Consider the following 18,457-nt stretch of genomic DNA (forward strand, 5'->3'; position numbering starts at 1 on the left):
TGGTCCTACCAGCATTAGTGAGTGTCACAGTGATGGAATCCTTCAAGGCGTTGTTGTGGAATTTGCTATCAGAAGGAAGTGTCATGACTCCATTCCCAACCAATAGACAGCGAGAAAAAAGTCTGAGTCGCAGCATCTTTCCACACCTAAAATTTTGTGGCATGATAGAGTCACTTAATGTTTGATGGATGGTCAGACACAGAGATATGTCGAATTTTTTGCGTTTAATTCATGCACAAAGTAAAAGTAAAGAAATAGATGACAATCATCTTTAACGCTGCACGTGAGCGTGCACTTGTACAAAATCAAGTATTGTCACTTTAGGAAAGATCATCTTGAATGCAACTCCAGCATGTACCTTCAAAGTCAACATGTGCTGAACGAAGGAAGAGTTATGTCAAACTTGTCGTACAATACATCTGATTCGACATGATCAAATAAATTGCGGTACAAGAAAAAAAGTAAGGGAAAGAATGTCCTGCTATATATCATTTGTAAGAGTCCCTAAAAAATCTAAGATGATATTTGTCTTGAAGTAAATGTTTTTTGTTGAACACAGAAACATTCAACATCAAATCAAAAGACAAAAAAATAATAATAAAGGCTGTTCTTGATGTCAAATAATCCTGCAGCGGTAGCAATTTATTACAATAAAGTTCATGACTGAGGTTGAATGAGGTTCATGAAAAGGTTGAGTACACATTTTAAACGTCAACGCTGGAGGCCAAGCGGAGGCAGAGTGACGAATTCGATGGGATGTCCTGCTGACTCAGCTCATTCCCATCCAGACGTAGAGTTTGCAACTTGGAGAAGTTGGTAACGTCCACAATGCGGCAGAAACTCCCCAATGTGAACTCTGCAACGGCGGAACACAACAAGCTGTGTAAAAACATGCCCACAACCGTTGCAGTTCACATCCTGCCTTCAGTGGTGACTCTGTATTAGTTTGCCATTCAAACAGTCTCTTCTTTTATTTTCACTTTCGCCACATGAAGCCTGCCGCTTTTTTACCTTTTATGCGATTGGCTTGGAGGTAGAGATGCTGCAGAGCGGAGCTGACCAGAGGGATTCTCTCCAGGTGGTTGAAGCTCAGGTCCAGCTCCACAAGGCCTGTCGCATTAAAGATGTTGGACGGCAGGCCCTTGTCTGTGAGCTGGTTGTGGGCCATCCGAAGATACTGCAGCTGTGTCAAAGCGGCCAAGAAGCCCTCAGGCAGAGAAGCGATGGAGTTGGAGTCCAAGTAGAGTTGGTGCAATCGTTCGGGGAGAGCCTCTGGCACCTTGGGGGGGGGGAGACTTGAAGTCGACACCGGCTCTTATTTTGTTCGTCAAAAGTCACACACACCCACTCACCTTTGACAACTTGTTGCCGCTGACGTCCAACAGCGTGAGGGATGTCAGGGACTTGAGTGATGCACCCATGTCGGTGATCGCGTTGTCATGGAGATGCAGGATTGTGAGGTTATCCATTCCCTCTAGGTCTGAAGGTGTTACCTAGGCAACAGGTATATTAGGTCTTCTAGTGATCAACGGCAAAAACAAACATCCATCCATTCATTTTCTGTTCCGCTTTATACTCGCAAGGGTCGCGGGGGGTGCTGGAGCCTATCTTCGGGCAGTAGGCGGGGGGACACCCTGAACCGGTTGCCAGCCAATCGCAGGGCACACAGAGGCGAACAACCAAGTCACTCCGAGGGACAATTTAGAGTGTTCAATCAGCCTGCCAATGCGGGAGGAAACTGGAGTACCCGGAGAAAACCCACGCAGGCCCGGGGAGAACATGCAAACTCCACACAGGAAGGCCGCAGCTGGAACCAAACCCGGTAACTCTGCACTGCAAGTTCGATGCGTGAACCACTCGACCAACACAAACTAAAAGCACCAATTGAAAGAAGGCATTTGGTCAATTGGGGCATCCGCTTCTGGGTTGTTGGCGCCAAGCTAGCTTACGGCACGCGGTAGTTTGCAGAAATGGGTCAAGTAATTATGACCTCACAATTGCCGAGAAAATGCTGGTGAGAACAAAAGCGCTCAGTTTCGAGGGGATTCATGACAGGAAAACCAAAATGGTGAAAAACGGCTTTAGGCTGTGTCATAAAACGGTGAAATCTAACAGTACATCTCAATAAAAAGAAAGGAGTTAACATAACTAAAACATGTGAAACAGAATCACGTGATCCGCCAAATTAATATGAGTCAATAATTAAGTTTTATGATTTCATTCCTGTTTTGTTGCATTTTAAGTGGGCCTATTTTATAGTTCCCCTTTTTTCGCGACCAGCCGTTTTACAGGTCCAACTGGGATTTTACCATCTTGCTTTAGGGCACTTTGACGCGGTCACATTAAGTGTGCGTAAACTTCATAACTAAATGTACTTGTGTTACTTAAGCACTAAATATTGTCGACAAATATTTTAGTTTTATATTTCCTTCGTGTTGTATGAAACTTAAGTTTGCAATCAGTTTCCTCAAACCATTTCAGTTGAACAAACTCATCAGGCTTTACAGTGTGAATAGTTCCCACTTTTTTGCACGTTTCCAGCAACTATCTTCAAAACATATGAAGCGTGTTTAGTGAAAAAAATAAAGAAAATTTGGAATTTCCTAATGTGAGCCCCACAAAGTGAGTTACCTTATCAATGTCGTTGTGGTTGATCCTCAGGTCCCGAAGGGTGCGAGGGAGGTTACGAGGGATGCTGGTCAAATTGTTGTGTTGTAAATAAAAACGCTCCAGTCGTTCCAACCGGGAAAAGGCCTAAAAAAAAAAAAAAAAAACGTGCTCGTCTCGGTAAAATTGCGCAAGAATCACACTCACAATGTTTCAGTGTCCACTTCGCTTTTCTTTCTAAATCAAAAAAAGTCTAACTACAATTCGCACATGACTATTTGACCTTCTTTCTTCAGACGGCAAATTCAAAATAAACACATTAAAATGAACGTAACGAACGTAAACTAAAGTTTCAGTGGGTTTTCGTTTTTTGGCAAAACATTTTTCAGTTTGAGGTATTCGGATAGTTTTTTTTATTCATAACGTCCGTCCTTGTAACCGATAAATTTACCTTCTCGCCGATGCCATCCGACGTGAGCCGGTTGTGGTGCATCATAAGCCACACCAGATTGGTCGCGTTGACCAGAGCTGAGTCGGATATGGCTGAGATGGCGTTGTTTTGGAGGTACAAGTACTTCATCCGGGAGGGGACGCTGGGCATGACGGTCAGGCCCCGTGCATCACAGTACATGGCGATGGAAAAGGTCGGAGGACAGTCGCACTCAGGGGGGCAGTCACCTCCCGCGTTGTCCGTTTGGATGGCGCTCCGGCGGCTGTACAGCCAGGCGAAAGGATCTTGTTCATGGGAGGGACAGAGTGGAAGCAGGGCAGACAAGAGGATGATCACCGCACGCATGGCGGCACTCGCGCAAAAATTCCTCCTTAACCTGAATGGGTGACAAAAATCAGCACGTTTCAATAGTAAAGAGCTGCTGGAAGCCTTTCCTTGCTTTAGAAGTTAGCTGCAAATGTGCAACTCCAGTATTTGTGCACTGATGTTGAATAAACACTCAAATACAAAAAAAGGTGCAGGCGTCGGCATAGTTTTGGAATGGGATTGCCTGCGGGAGCAACATTCTTACAAGTCTTAATCCACGGGGAACTCGAGAAGTTTCATTAAAAAAAAAAAAAAAAAAGGCCAGAGAGAGAAATGGAAACCGGGTTACAATGCCGCCTTTGTCGGTAGACCTCAAAAGTGGTCCAAATTTTTTAATCAACTGGATGTCTGAGGAGCAAACAATCATGCTAGTATACGATCAGATCTGCACTTACCTGCAGAGCTCCTATTAGGCCTCATACCGTTCTGATTGCCCCAAAACATACATTGAACGACACATTCCTACAAATGCATGCCACAGACCCCCCCCAAAATACACACACACACGGGGACAGAGTTCCACACGTTACCTGTTTTGCGATACAGGCCCTTCCCTGTGTCTGAGTGGTCCCAAGACTGGAGGGCACACGCACCCACCAGCAACAACAACAAAAAAAAGAGATGTTAAGATCTCCACCCCTTTTTCCTCATTCACTGCACTGGTTTCTTCCACTTCACCATCTACCCTCCTGCACCCCTTTTTCGACACAAATACTCCCCAAAACATCTTTTTTGTTTTGATTTGTTTAATTCATTGAGCTTCTGTCTTCCATTATGCAAATACATAAAGAGCTGCTTTGACTAATATTTGTTGTTGTTTTTTTTGCATACAGACTGCTGATTTTTTTTCTAATAGGCTAAAGGGGGGGTCGTCAGTTTGGGACGTGGGACACAGCGAACTAACTTGTGGCATTCACTGATTGGATTGTTGCATATTGATGGCAAAGAAGTGTTTTTAAGGCAAATGCTGAATGTAATTATGACTTCTATCTCGTTTGTGCAGCGTGTGATGTCATCACGTGTCATTCTCGCAGCCACTAGGGGGCAGATTGGCATGAAATGATTGCCACGAATAAGCCAGTGACAAGCAATCAAACAGAACCAAGATTTGTTCTGTTGGCAGTCCGTTGAGCAAACCTTCACAGATGTTGCCGAAATTCCTTCTCCTAGCAGTTGTTTTAAGGGTTAAATGAACACACGTTTGAGCTTGCCCACATGTTGGCTGTCTGGACTTAATGCGGGTCACTTCCTGCCTCTCTCATAACATCTGACTTAAGTGTCCACCCTCTTTCTTTTCGTCCTTTCACCAAAAGAATGTTACTTTGGCTGTCACCGTTTGCTGAATCTCACACCGTAATACAAAGTACACAAATGCAAACGAGGTAGCTGTTAATTTATTCAACATGTTTGCACTGAAAATTTTTGAGCTGGAAATTGGAAAGTATCTTAGCTTCCTTGGCTTGCCTGGTTTGTTCGTTTTTTTTCCACTTCAGGTACACACACAATTAATTGCCATATGATAGTCGTTAGCAAAGGTTAATTATGTACGTACCTTGGCCTAATAATCCTCCAATTCAAATTCAATGAAAATCCACCGACTGATGAAAGCATTCAGATTTAACAAATAATTATGATTACTAGTAGTAGTATGGGAGGCACAATGGTCGACTGGTTAACACGTCCGCCTCACAGTTCAGAGGTACAGTTCACGGCCGGTTACCCGTTGACTGCCCGAAGCCAGCTGGGATAGGCTCCAGCAGGCCCGTGACCCTCGCGAGGGTCATGTGCAACACAAACCTCTGGCTCTGATTGTCCGCCTGCTTTGTTTCAACCCAATCGGTGGAGGCAGAGGGCCACCCCGCACCATCAAGTTGATCGTTTCTTACTCAGAGTGAGTTTTTCCTTAATGTGGGAGTAACTTTGCGTGCGCATCATGGGATTTACATTTGTATATGAGCGCAAACAAACTGCCCCCGAGGAACCGCAAATCCTCGCCACTTCCTCAATTAAAATAACAGAAAAGAGAAGAAAAAAAAACGAAGTCAGGATTATTGCAAGAGGCACATTATTGATGATTATGGATATGTGAAATGAAATGATGATTTAAAGAAAAAAAAAATCTGTCCTTTTAAAAGTAATTTGAACCAGCAGGCGGGCTGGGGTGCAGGAAACAACATAAAGTACACAATGAAAAGCAGATGTCAGCAAAACACAAATGGAATGGACATGACGTCACACCGGGGTTTTCACACATATTGAAGGAGGTTTACATGGATGCTCTTGTTCTCATTGTAAGTATGAAGAATATACACCAAATATTTTTACATGTTCCTGAAGGTCACGCTTATAGATCAGTTCTGTCCAGCTCTTGTCGTCAAGGGCCGCTGTCCTGCCTGTTTTCTTCAATCTCACCTAATTCAAACGACCAGCAAGCATTGTACAAGCCTGACAACGATCCTGATCATTTTAATAACTCCACAATTCCTCGATTTAAGTCCTACAAAAGAAAAAAAAAAGAACAATTATCACCCCTAGATTTATAACGTTTTTATTTTTCTCCTTTTCTTAATGGCGGAGATTTACCAAGGCTCCCTGTATATGTTCCAGATTTAACAAAGTAACACTGCCCCCTACTGTGAATGCTGAGAAGTGCTGTTGACAAGAGGGCCAGATGGTTGTTGGTTTGTTTATTGAACATAAAACATATACAGTAATAATTTGACAGAAAATAAGGTTGGCAGGTTCAAAAGTGAAAAAATGATGGTAACATAATCTGAGGGGAAAAACAATGTAAAATGTGGTTATTATGAAATTATGTATACTGTACCTATAACGTAATATTATGTGAACATACCTTATATTGTTTGTTATATATTGTTATAAAAAATGTTTATATGACAGTACTCAATTGAGGATTCATGAACTCATCTGCCCTAGACTCGGATTACTCGAGAAGTGCTGATTTCTGTTTTTCGACACAATGAACAAAATATTACACAATGTACTTCGATAGAAATTTGTGGAATATTACGTGCAAAGAGTTTCGTTAAAGATACTGCAATCAGTCAGCAAATAACAAATAAACTTTAACGCAGAATTTCCAAGCGTGTTGATTGACCTGGAGTGACAGTTGCAAAACAACTTTGAAACTGACTCACTTCGCTGTTGGATTAATGCAATTAAATGTGACCTTTCTAAATGTCAGACACAAAAGACAAATAACAAAGACCCACACGTTAATACGAAACAACCCAAGGGCACCGAAAATGACAAACAAAACAGCCCATCACAAGAGAAAATTGACACAAGAGTGCCAGGGTGTGCATGTATAAAATCCCGATACAAACCAAAAGTTGTAAAAATATCACGGTTAAGGGTAAAGTATGAGCCTTAATGGAGACTTCTTACTTTTTTCTTTTCTGATTGATATAAAAATGATTTATTAGCTATAAACACATAACGGGGTAGGACTAGATACGTTTTTTACTTCTTCCTACTCCCTTGAACATAATAACTGTGTTGAATGAAGACTGATTTCTTTCTTTTTACTATTTTATCTACCTTATTTTCTGTCAAATTATTACTGTATATGTTTTATGTTCAATAAACAAACAAACCAATAAACTCAAAGTTACATTCGAAATTTCCTCACGCTTTATTTCTTTTTGTTATTGTAGTCCATGTGCTTTTTGTCAAATTGGATCAAGTTTACATTGATGGCCGAACGAAAAACGGAACCAGAAAGTTGCTCTCCATGTCTTCATACGGCCTCCATTGTTTGCTCAATCGAGACGTTCGCATATCCATCCATCCATTTTCAGATCCTCACAAGGGTCGCGGGGGCATGCTGGAGCCGATCCCAGCTGTCTTCGGGCAGCATGCGGGGTATCCCCTGAACTGGTTGCCAGCCAGTCGAAGGGAACACATCGACAAACAACCACACTCACGCCCGAGGACAACTTAGAGTGCTCCATTAACCTGCCATGCATTTTTTTGGAATGTGGAAGGAAACCTGGAGTACCCGGAGAAGAAAAGCCACGCAAGGACAGGATCGGATTTGTACCATGACCTCTGCACTGAGGTCATGGTACATGCTATGTGTGTGTGTGTATATATATATATATATATATATATATATATATATTCGTGATTAATATTCCCCATAACACTGCACTTCTACACCACTGCAAACATATTGTTCATACCTCTCTCTGACAGATTGTGATTGTCTAAGGATAGCTGCCATATCAATGCTGCCTCGACATTTAACAATCTTTAAAACGTAACAGAGCATGTGATTTATGATTGTACGATTGGATAGGAGAGTGCGCACTAGCAATATTTCCTTTTGTTCCCGAACTTTTCACCACGATCACCCCTCGTTTCGGGAGAAAAGCCTGGAATCATTTTGCTCCCCTCTGTGATGTGGGAAAGCAGGCCCATAGACGCAAACCCACACACCCACCCACACACACTCACACACAGAATGGTCTCTTTGGATCCCCAGGTACTCTGCGGAAGGCCTAAAGGCAACACACATGCGCATGCCTGCACGCAACCCCCCCCCCCCCCCCACACACACACATGCTAAAGTTGCGGTGAAATGCACGCACATGCATTTGCACCTGGCCATGTGCATGTGGCTCTCCATATTACAACTGACATGTTCACTTCAAATGTTATTGCCTTGGTAGTTAGTGAGGGGAGAGCTTGGAGGAAGTCTGGGATGGCGCCAGTGTGTGAGGAAGAGGAATGCATCAGAGAGAGCAAGTAAACATAGCGTGAACATTCTCACTCTTTGACACACGGGCAAAAGTCTTCAGTGCCCCTGCAGGATGCCGAGCGATTCATTTGGGAAATTCATCAACATTGCTCCTGAACACAAAGGTAAATTTACGGTCTTCTTCCCATGTCCATCTGTGCTCTATACAGAACGTGCACATTGAAACTGTGCCAATCTAACCGGTGTCTGCTTACATTTGCCAGAGCGTCATGAAGTGGGAATGACTCAACAGCACTTTCCTCTTTGCTCGACTTTTGGCTCGCGCTCTGCTTTTTACATTGTGGGAGTGTCACTTGCACAACTTGACACTACGCACGTGCTTATGCGGACAAACCTCCTGATGATGCAAACCTCTCGAACATTTTGTTTTGAAAAGTTTACCTGAGAGAGGCTCTCCCTGAATTTCTGTGTAAACGCTGCATTAGAAACATGGGAGTACTGAAATAAAATAAACACACACACCTACAGTATATATATAAGATAAGATAAGATATCCTTTATTAGTCCCACACTGGGGAAATTTACAGTTATATATATATATATATAGAGAGAGAGAGAGAGAGAGAGAGAGAGAGAGAGAGAGAGAATTTCACATTGGCAAGAACATTTAATGGCTATTTTGAACACTCAAAAGCGCACTTAAGCACCTTTGAATGTCCATTGAGATATCAATTCCTCCACCGTGTGCAAATAATTCAAAGCCACAATTTGGTTGGTTAGTTAGTTTGTGTTTCAATGGAGAAAACACCCCTGTATGTATAAAAATAATAAATACATCTATAAATTGTGGTGTTGAAAGGGTGGTGTTGGGGAAAAAGGAAGAAACAATCAAAATTTGGTGGACTGTTATTTTTCACTGTTGCGCAATGGCACCTGAAACTGTGGCTCGACAGAATCAGCAGATTAGTAATGTGCATTAGCACCATCTACAGGACCGGAGTGGAACAGTATCGTGCCATTGCAGGCCATGCTGAAATTGTTCCATCAGACCAGTCAGGCTGATGTTTTTGGGTAGTTTGATTTGGCCTTGGAGGTCTATCAATTTTTTTTGTTTAACTTTGTTTTGTATTCAGTGTATTCTGTGTGGCTGACAACGTCAATACCATTGCAAGTGGGACATTTGCATGAACCACTGCAAAATTGTTTGTGTCATGCTTTAAATAACAACAACTACGCAAAATTATCTGTAAGAGGCATGCAGCCATATGACAAACTCGGAATCGGAATTGCAATCCAACAAAGCAACGCTTTACTTCCCATGCAGGCTTACACCGATGCCAGCAAGTCGGCATGGGTGTGCTGTACTGTTTGCCGGTGCTCTCATGTATTTTGGCGGTGGCTTCTTCAACCACTTTGGCTGACATGGACTATGGCGGCGTTCCCTTGTGGATCGACCGCTTGCTGGGCGAGCCCAGCGTGCTGAGCCTGCGGGGCCGCTCAGACGCAGCTTGGTACCGAGCCACCAACCCTCAGGCCTGCCCGCAACGGTGTGACTGCCCCATTCAGTGGCCCACGGCGCTTTATTGTGACCACAGAAGCCTGGAAGATCTGCCGGTGCTCCTCCCGGCCCGAACGCAGTACCTGTTCCTGCAGGTAGGAAAATCCTTGCAAAGGTCATCTTCTATTTTATATTTCCGTCCTTCATATTTCCATTACCTCCTCTACAGAGAAACAACATCTCCTCCCTCACCGCCTCGTTTCTGGCAAACATCACCGGACTACACTGGCTCATTCTGGACCACAACCTTTTGAAAAATGACCAGCTGGACCAGGGTATCCTACGAAACCAGAGCAAACTGGTTCATCTTTTCGCCAACCACAACCAGCTGAGCTCAGTGCCCCGTAATCTGCCAGATGGTCTCAAGCAGCTCCGACTGGCCCATAACCAAATCAGCAGCATCGGGCCCGAGGCTCTCAAGAACCTGAAGCACTTGACCCTGCTGCTTCTGCAGGGAAACATATTGAAAACCATCAAAGAAGGAGAGCTCCGAGGTAGAAGCGTCTTCCTCATCCTGTCGATTGATGTTTCTCGTATTTTGGTTCACTTCAGACAACGGCAGGTTCAAAATATCAGAAACACCCTTAGAATATGTTAGTGTGGTTCTGTTTGTGAACAACAGGTAGAGCCACACAGTGCCACCTGTTGGTCACAAACAGAACCAGCCTAACAGAATAAGGCAGTGCAATAATACACGGCTGAGCGTGTAAAAATGTCTTTCAGGTCTGGTCAATCTGAAGCTGTTGGACCTCAGCGAGAACGCCTTCTCATCGGTCCCCAGACATTTACCAACCTCATTGCAGCAGCTCTATTTGTCCAACAACTCCCTGTCGGGGCTCGATGAGGACGTTTTCCAGGGACTCGTCCACCTCAAGCACCTTCGCTTGAGCCACTCTTTCCTGAAAAGTGGCAACGTTCACCCACAGGCCTTCAACCTCTCGACCCTGGTGGAACTGGACTTGTCCTACAACAAATTGACGAGCATCCCCACGGTGCCCACCACCCTGCAGCACCTCTACCTGGAAGCCAATGAGATACAAGGTGAGGTGTAGGCATCTTGAAATATTGCCGGCAATAACACTTGCACGCACAAAGTACAGCTTCATTGATGTACTTTGCTCCTGTTTACGGTTGTATTGGCAGTATTTTCGGTTTGCAGAGATATTTCTTCTGACGAAGACGAGGAGAGTTAGGGGAGGGAATGTTGTATGATGAAGGAAAAAGTAGCTTTGCAAAAGAAAAGGGAGTTTGGTATGAAAACATCTGTGATGGTTTTAGACTCGAGGAAATAGTGCCAGATGAGCGAGAAGCACATGCTGTTCTACTTTCTCTTCTCCTCTTTCTCAATCTGCTCTCCATCACTCCGAGCCATTGCGGACTAGATTTCAAGTACAGTACCGAGTGATCACACAAGGAAACCTTTTGTCACTGAAGTCATTTGGGGCTCAAAGAAGGCGGTGTGAAAAGTATCGGCTTGTGTCCTTAAGCGGGGCAGGCGAACCGACAAAAAACACTTCCATGATGACACACACCTTGGTGGTTTGCTAACAACGCCGCCATTGGCGGCGCCGAAGCTGCCGGTCTGGGCCGAGAGCCGCGCTCTGACTGAAAGCGCTGCGGTTTTCACTGCCTCCGTTTTAACAACAGCACCTGTGAGGTGTAGTAGAAAAAACAGACTGAGTGAGAGGAAACGTTGTCCGAGTTCTTCTAATGAACACAGCATGGCATGAAACCAAAGGCTCTGTCACACTGTCACAATGCAGTTGATCATTTCCTAACAACGTGTTCACTTTAGAGTTCAACGTGACGAGTTTCTGCAGAGAAGTTGGACCCCTGACCTATTCGCGGCTGAAGACCCTGCGACTGGACGGCAACAAGGTGTCCTACCGGGATCTCCCCTCCGACTGGGTCTACTGTCTGAGAGTGATTCAAAGTATTTACATTTGAGCGTGAAGAACAGAAAAGGAAATAAACTGCTCCGTTCAGTCCTTAACCTGGCTCTGCAGCATGTTATTTTGGCCTCCTGTTCCGACCCCAAGTGTGATATGCTGTCTTAAGTCTGTCTGAACGGAATAGAACATGCCGTGGTGTAATAGAGATCTCGATCTTGGCGCCGTGACATTTGAGGATGGCAAAACTCGGTAGCGCTCTCGGGGGAGACTGACTCATTCGGTTGGGCCAAAAGCCACGAGCGGCAGCGCCAAAGAGGTGAACGGCATCTGCAAATGCTGCCAACTGACTCGGGTATTCCTCACATCTCATCTCATAGGTGCATTAACACAAGAGACCGGCAACAGAAAAGTCAAGGATTCACAGTGCCTTTAGTGATATTTTTGTATAGAATCCCAAATGTAGCAAATTTGAAATTTTTTTTTCATGGGCCTTGACTATCATCATCATCATCATAATCATATTTTCCCTTGGAAAATGGATGAATGAATGAATGAATGAATAATTGTACAATAAACTAAGCAACCTGTTCTCAGGTTCTCTACTGCCTCGATTTGCTTTTCAAGTTTGCCCATGAGCACCTATTCCACACTCTTATTTCAAGACAGCCATTGTTGCAGCGCTTGTGATTAAATCTACTACCGCAGTGATGGGGAAACACAGGCTTCTCATATAACTGCGTACAGCTCTCTTAAAGTTTCCCAGAGTGTCGTTACTTTTGGATGGTACCTGTATTGCATCACAAATGGTCCAGTAGTACATTCACGTGAACGCGTGGGTTCACTTCCCACTCAGTGACAGTGTGAACAGGAAAAGGTTTCAAGAAAAGGGATGGAAAACCGTGGTCTGTGTTGCAATCTGTGAGCCGAATCTCCAACATGAATCATCTAATGAATGAAGTGCTCGCCACTTGAAGTCTGCAGTGTAAAGCCTCAGATGGAGGCAGAAAATTACTTTTTTTGACAATAGTTAACCTGACACCAAGTGGAGGTTTACTCCTAAGTGACTAATTTGGATAAGGGTCATTCATGGCAGCAAAGAGAGAGAAAAAAAATCATATGGAATTGGTTATTCGCAATCAAGCCTGGCCAGTCCAGGGTGTTGTCTGCCTTTTCCTGGAAGTCTTCTGGGATAGGCTCCATCACAGGCCGTCACCTGGATCAGGACCGGTGGAGCAGAAAATGGATGGACGCATGGCATCAAGGCCTCTTTCAAATAAAAACCAAATATCGGATCTATGCCAATGTGACTGCAGTGTAGGTGGACACAAATGATGCACTGATCAAAGTGTGCACCTTGAATGGTGTAATTATTTGCGGAGATGCACAGACTAAGGGAAAAATAGAGTTGCACCAAAGTTCAAATCAAACGGCATCAATATTTTCAGTAGTACCGGAACATTTCTGATGATGCGATTATGTACCCTATAAACATAATGACCGGTTTCGTGTCTGCGTCTTACCGCAGCATGACTAAAAGTCACATCCGTATTTTCCAGGTGACACCATGTCCTCTAAAAAGCATTGCAAAGTGCTTGTGATGGTCTGAGCAGACTGTCGTGGTCTGGGGCCAAGTTCTGCATGAGGTACTCGTCTCATTCTGAACTGGAATTATCCTCTTGATTACATGACATCAAAGGATGTTGACGGAAACTCAACCACTGCTAAAAAAAAAAAAAAACGTTTGGAAGAGTCACATGACAAGTGTTGCATTGTGTGGCTGTCAAGCCTTCCACATTAAAAGTACATCATGTCAGTTCCACTAAAACAAAGAAACAAATGTGAGCATTTAGATGTTAATAAGGGCATTTCAGAGGAGCTGGGAGATGGTCCAACTTTTCACCCACAGGGGGGTTTTTTCTCTCCGTTTATGATGTTTTTATGCATTATATCGGTAACCTGGAATGACCCGATGACACAGTACAAATCCCCGGCTCCACCTTGCGCTGTTAAATCCATCACACACTTTGCTCGGATAACAGAATGTAAGGGGGGGGGGGGGTGACTTATATTCTCTTCAGATAAGTACAAAAGGCCTATAAACAACAATCAAACCTGTTTCTTCCAAAGTCCCTCCCACAAAGACTCGTTGTCATGGCAACGACCTATTCGGACTTTTAAAAACGTAATGCCGTCAATAGCTGCAGTCAAAACAATCCGCGAGCAGGGAAGCTCCTGTGGTGTCAGAACAACAGCAAGAATCGATTGGTCGCTCAGGAGCCTCGTGTCTAACATACAAACACGTGTCAGTCAGCTTAGACTTGACCAGAAACTAAGACAAAGCTCTTTTGTTCATAAGCAGTTATATTAACACTGTTAATGTTTCCAGATGCTTCTTAGTCGCTCCTGGATATGGTTCTGGGAAACGGTGGCAAATTTTAGCGAGCTAAGCAACTTTCAATACTGTTGTGGTAATGTTACGTTTTATCGAGCGAAAGGGACACACAGAAAGTGACTGGCCACACCAAAAAAAAAAAAAAAAAAAAAAAAAGGGGCCTTAAAAGTTTAGGAATTGAGCAGTAAGTTGAGTTGAGTAGTTCAACCACCCAAAAGTTTCAAGTGTCTACTATATGCCCAACAAGAGAAAATCACATATGGCAGCAAAAAAAACCCGTTTTCCATCAAAGCCAGCTTTTCAGGTTTATTTGTCTACATTTAACTTGTGATCATGGATTCCAAATGTACTCGGTCAACATTTGTACACAGTCTGCTATTCCTGTGGAACACCTTATTATTTTCACCTTACATAACTTTAAAAGTTAAAACAGATGGCAAGTTCGGAGACTTGTTGAACATTAGCAAGCAAGAGTTGACTTTTTTGTTTTTTTCTCTGGAAGAAAGATTTTCTTGATTTTTAACATTCCTTCTCAAATCACCAACATTATTATTGGACTGTTTGCATGTGTGCTTGTGTGTGTGTGTGTGTTACCTTCCGGTCATAAAATCAGGTAGCTTTTTTTCTCCCATGACTTGCACGGCTGTTGAAAATTTGAATCAACAGAGGATTTAAAGATTGAGCTTCTGATGGATTTTCTCTTCAGTAATGATTTCGACATAGAAACATGTTATATAAGCCCGTCTACCGACTTACACCAGGAAAAAAAATAATAATAAAGTTGGCTGATTGATCCACTCTTCACCCAGACGATTTTAGAGTTCAAGACGAGTTGAAATGTGTCCATGGACTGTATGTATACAGGTAAGTATTCTCTCTTAAGGAATCATATTTGCGTTGTCCAATCTTTCCTTATAAAAGAATTTCCTTTTAAGGGAAACAACTATGATACATGTCCTTTATGAACAAGCAAGTATGTTAACAAAGTACACGTGTAACAGCACAAGCAATAAAATGCTAAAATATATGGTCCAAAAACTGTTTATAACACAAAAAAACGCAGCATACAGTACAGGTATAGAACAAGACGCGTCACAATATTAGGACTATTTGCTACGAAATGAGACTAGTAACAGACCTGGTGGCTTTTATTTCCCCACCCACTCACTGTCTCGAACTTTCCCTCGCCTCGATCACCACACAACACAGCATTGCTCAGCTGATGTCGTGCAGCGAACCTCTGAAGGCAGCCACAGGGACCATGCTCATAGTTAGCGCTATGGAACTCGCCTTCTCTCTACTTAGCGGTCAAGTTAGCGGAAGGTTTTGAGCACGATAACAGGTAAAGCATTCCAGGGAACATTCGTTTACTCGACTGTCAGTCGAGCCGCAAGCAATTTACTCTGAGCAGCTAATCGGATGCATTCCCCTCACTCTTCCACGGTCTTTTACCATTCCTCTTAGTTTGGATGCCACGATCTAATGGACGTACATGTAAATCGTTCGCGATTCCAATCAAACAATAGAGTCACTTACACGTCACCTTTTTTGATCCGATGAGAGTAAATAGCGTTGCGGACACAGTTATTCCGTAATATCGAGCGGGACTTGCTTGAGTTTGCGCTACTGCGAGCTTCCGTATGGCTTCCGGGTTCCGCGTACCGGAACTTGCGTTGTTATGAATCGATCGTTAATGTAATGTCGTCGTCGAAATTTTAATCCATAGGTTTTTATTGGGGTTGAGGTTGGAATACTTTGTATTCCGGACATGTTCATTATTTATAAGAAAAAGAAACAATGGCAATGCTGACTCAGCAGTGCGATGAGCTTCACTGGTTCCACTGGTCCATTATGATAATTCGGAGGTTTTAACGCGTTTTATGCACAATGTAGCATTCAATCACAGCTGGAACGCATTCTAATTAGGATAAACAAGAAAAGTTTATGTCTCCACAGTGCTGATTATACAATTTCACTGCCTAAAAGGCAACACACTTCTGTTTTTTTAAACTTCTGGTAACCATTAAGTTCTGAACTGGCTTCAGAAACAGCATACTTGAAACAATGCGCCCAACACCCAAGTCACGGAACGCAAAAGCTTCACCCAGTCCTCTGCTGTGTTTTACGACAAGTCAACTGTCAGATTGTAGCGAGATTCAAAGTCTGTTTCGATGGTAGGTGACGAGTAGAAGAAACCCGACAGACTGTTTTATGGGTGACTACTGAAAGATACTGAAGTGCGCCGTCAGATTCACCAACTGGATTACAAACACATGCAAACATTTTTTTTTTGTCATCACTGTAGTCATTGGGTAGATTTAACATGCAAAACAGAAATCGTCGTTAAAAGCAGATGATCTCTGTAATATAACAAAAGCCATCATCGACTAACTCAAGGGACAAACTCGCTGCTGCTGCAAGATAAATTGAGGAATTTATCATCATGTTCTTTGTTAATGCTCTCTTGCATTTGGGTCATGTGGACAGCGACCTGCCAAATCCAGAAAGTCGTGCTGTGGTGAAAAAAGTAATAAACTTGATGTGTACGTCAAGTTGTCATTTCTGCTGCATACTGGAGTAGAACAGTGCCAAGATGCTATATTATGAAGATTGTTTTTCCGGTTGTATTCCATATCACTTTTTAAAATTATTATTCTGTTGTATTTATTGCTGTCGATGCTACTGAAAATGTTCAGCCTATCCCAACTCACTTAGATGGAGCGACAGAGAGAAAATATTTCTCTTTGGCCTATTCCAGCTGAGACAGTTGAATAAAAAGCAACACATAGTATTGTGTTTGAATCAACATAAATTCTCCTCTCGTATTCCAAAAAGACATTTGCATTTGTGTCACTAAAATATATATATATTTTAATGTTATATATACTGTATATATTTTTTTTGTAGGTAGACACAGTGACATGATCAAAAAGTTGAGAGTAAGCATTTTAACAGATAATAGAGTTGGCTCGCGGATTTGAGAGATGTGGATTTTGGCCTGATTTGCGCAGGGCCATTTGGGCGCGGCATGAAAAAGGCAAGAATGTTCACACACAGCTCACAGGATGTGATGTTGTCTCATCTCAATGTGTGCAACAGCATTTCAGTACAAACAATGTCAATGATGGAGAGAATATACAGTAACTTCCTAACCTTTGTTTTTTGTCGGGAGGCCAAATCCCGCTCGTCTTCTTTCCATCATCAAGAAACGCAGCACAAAATGGTCTTTAAATGACAGAAGGGCCCGTTATTGGATGTCTCTTCGATTATAATACACATCGTTCCATTTTGGACCTGAGCCTGAACCTGCCTCGCTCACCATCTGTTTGCAAAGCAGATGCTTCAGTCTGTAATAGCGAGCACAACGGCCGCAGCGTTTAATGTTTTCCTGCAGTAAAAGCAAGCGTGAGCCCTCAATAAAGATCGCTCCTCCAGAATCAACAGGTAAGAAGCTCAGTGCAAACATTCCGCCCTTTGTTGTCCTTCTGCGCGGATTTGAGCACCGCGAGCCAGACGACTTGCATTCCAGAGGTCATGTGACACAGCGTGCACATGCAGAAACAAACCGCACAAATCGCCTCGTATTATTTATCACCTCTAATGAAACAAACATCCCACCGATGCCTGCGTGCATTTTGTCATAATACCTGCAAAAAAAAGACCGTGCTTACGTTTAGACCTCCTTGACGTTTAATTTTCAACATTTATGACGCATTTAAACGCCTGACAGAAGTTCTAAGGAAGAAACTTTTTTTTTTCGTACAATAAAGATGCCTTTCGCTATGTTGCATATTTAACAGCGTTACAAAAGAAGATTAATCACAACAAGCGAATGAATAGAAATGTCTTATTTTCCATTTCTGGTTGAGGCAAGCGAAAAACAGATGTTTGGCCCAGCTGTGCTCTGTCACATTCAGTCACCAGGCTTGAATTCATCTGTTCTCTCCGGTCAAACCCTTGATGAACTGTTCAGACAATTTTTTAAGCAATCATTTTTTATCTGGCGGCATGGTGGGAATGAGTCTTCCAAAAACATTCATCTTAAGTCCATTGAAGAATTTAGAGTCTCAATAAGCGAATGCGTGAGGACAGGGCTGGATTTGCCATCCTTTTGGGGCCGATCCGATTTCATTATTATTTTCCTCCATTTTATCCCAAGAGACCGGCCCACAATTTGGTGGGAGCAGCCCATTAATCTATTTAGAATATAGACAACAAACTGAACCGATCAACATCAATGGCAGAGCTATGCGGTGGCCGAGGGTGGCAAAAGCAACATTTCGACTTGTAAATAATGAAGAGATGTTTGAGTCAGTGTGATTTTTTTGGATACGATTTGAATTCAATGGGCCATTTGGCGTCGTAGGTCGGCTCTAATTGGCTCTGAGCAAGCAAATTCATGAGCAAGAAGTACACCGTAAGCAAGGCAACAGCAAATAGAATGGACATTATCGAGTAAATTAAGCTC

The 18,457-nt window shown here is 43.0% G+C and overlaps 2 protein-coding genes across 4 annotated transcripts in view; one reads left to right on the plus strand and one right to left on the minus strand.

The window, feature by feature from the left end:
- Nucleotides 1–205: 205 nt before the first annotated feature.
- The window catches only part of fmoda (fibromodulin a), a 52,090-nt gene continuing 33,838 nt past the window's right edge, over nucleotides 206–18,457 (minus strand). For 2 of the 3 annotated variants that reach the window (XM_086117029.1, XM_086117028.1), the window contains exons 3-7: nucleotides 3,059–3,434; nucleotides 2,632–2,754; nucleotides 1,353–1,493; nucleotides 1,012–1,279; nucleotides 206–856 (exon numbers count right to left, since the gene is read on the minus strand). In XM_086117029.1, coding sequence (XP_085973155.1) covers nucleotides 705–856; nucleotides 1,012–1,279; nucleotides 1,353–1,493; nucleotides 2,632–2,754; nucleotides 3,059–3,403 — 1,029 coding nt within the window. In that variant the 5' untranslated portion in view covers nucleotides 3,404–3,434 and the 3' untranslated portion in view covers nucleotides 206–704. Of the gene's footprint in view, nucleotides 857–1,011; nucleotides 1,280–1,352; nucleotides 1,494–2,631; nucleotides 2,755–3,058; nucleotides 3,435–3,954; nucleotides 5,393–18,457 lie in introns of those variants that run through there. The other variant, XM_086117027.1, reaches the window with a different exon arrangement.
- Nucleotides 8,227–11,652, plus strand: LOC147201489 (lumican). Its single transcript, XM_086118005.1, has 5 exons — nucleotides 8,227–8,311; nucleotides 9,472–9,800; nucleotides 9,875–10,199; nucleotides 10,429–10,746; nucleotides 11,501–11,652. Exons 1-5 carry the CDS (start codon nucleotides 8,260–8,262, stop codon nucleotides 11,650–11,652), a joined length of 1,176 nt encoding a protein of 391 aa, XP_085974131.1. The 5' UTR covers nucleotides 8,227–8,259.

Source organism: Hippocampus guttulatus, chromosome 8 (assembly GCF_054856545.1).
Source record: "Hippocampus guttulatus isolate MCC_2025c chromosome 8, RoL_Hgut_1.0, whole genome shotgun sequence".
Lineage (NCBI taxonomy): Eukaryota > Metazoa > Chordata > Actinopteri > Syngnathiformes > Syngnathidae > Hippocampus > Hippocampus guttulatus.

What these genes read in the sequence shown, in the direction of transcription:
- LOC147201489 (XM_086118005.1), top strand. Translation starts at nt 8,260, where the DNA reads ATGCCGAGCGATTCATTTGGGAAATTCATCAACATTGCTCCTGAACAC. An exon ending in CATTGCTCCTGAACACAAAG is followed by an intron (nt 8,312 to 9,471) that starts GTAAATTTACGG and finishes CTTCCCATGCAG; the next exon opens with GCTTACACCGATGCCAGCAA. An exon ending in CAAAGAAGGAGAGCTCCGAG is followed by an intron (nt 10,200 to 10,428) that starts GTAGAAGCGTCT and finishes AATGTCTTTCAG; the next exon opens with GTCTGGTCAATCTGAAGCTG.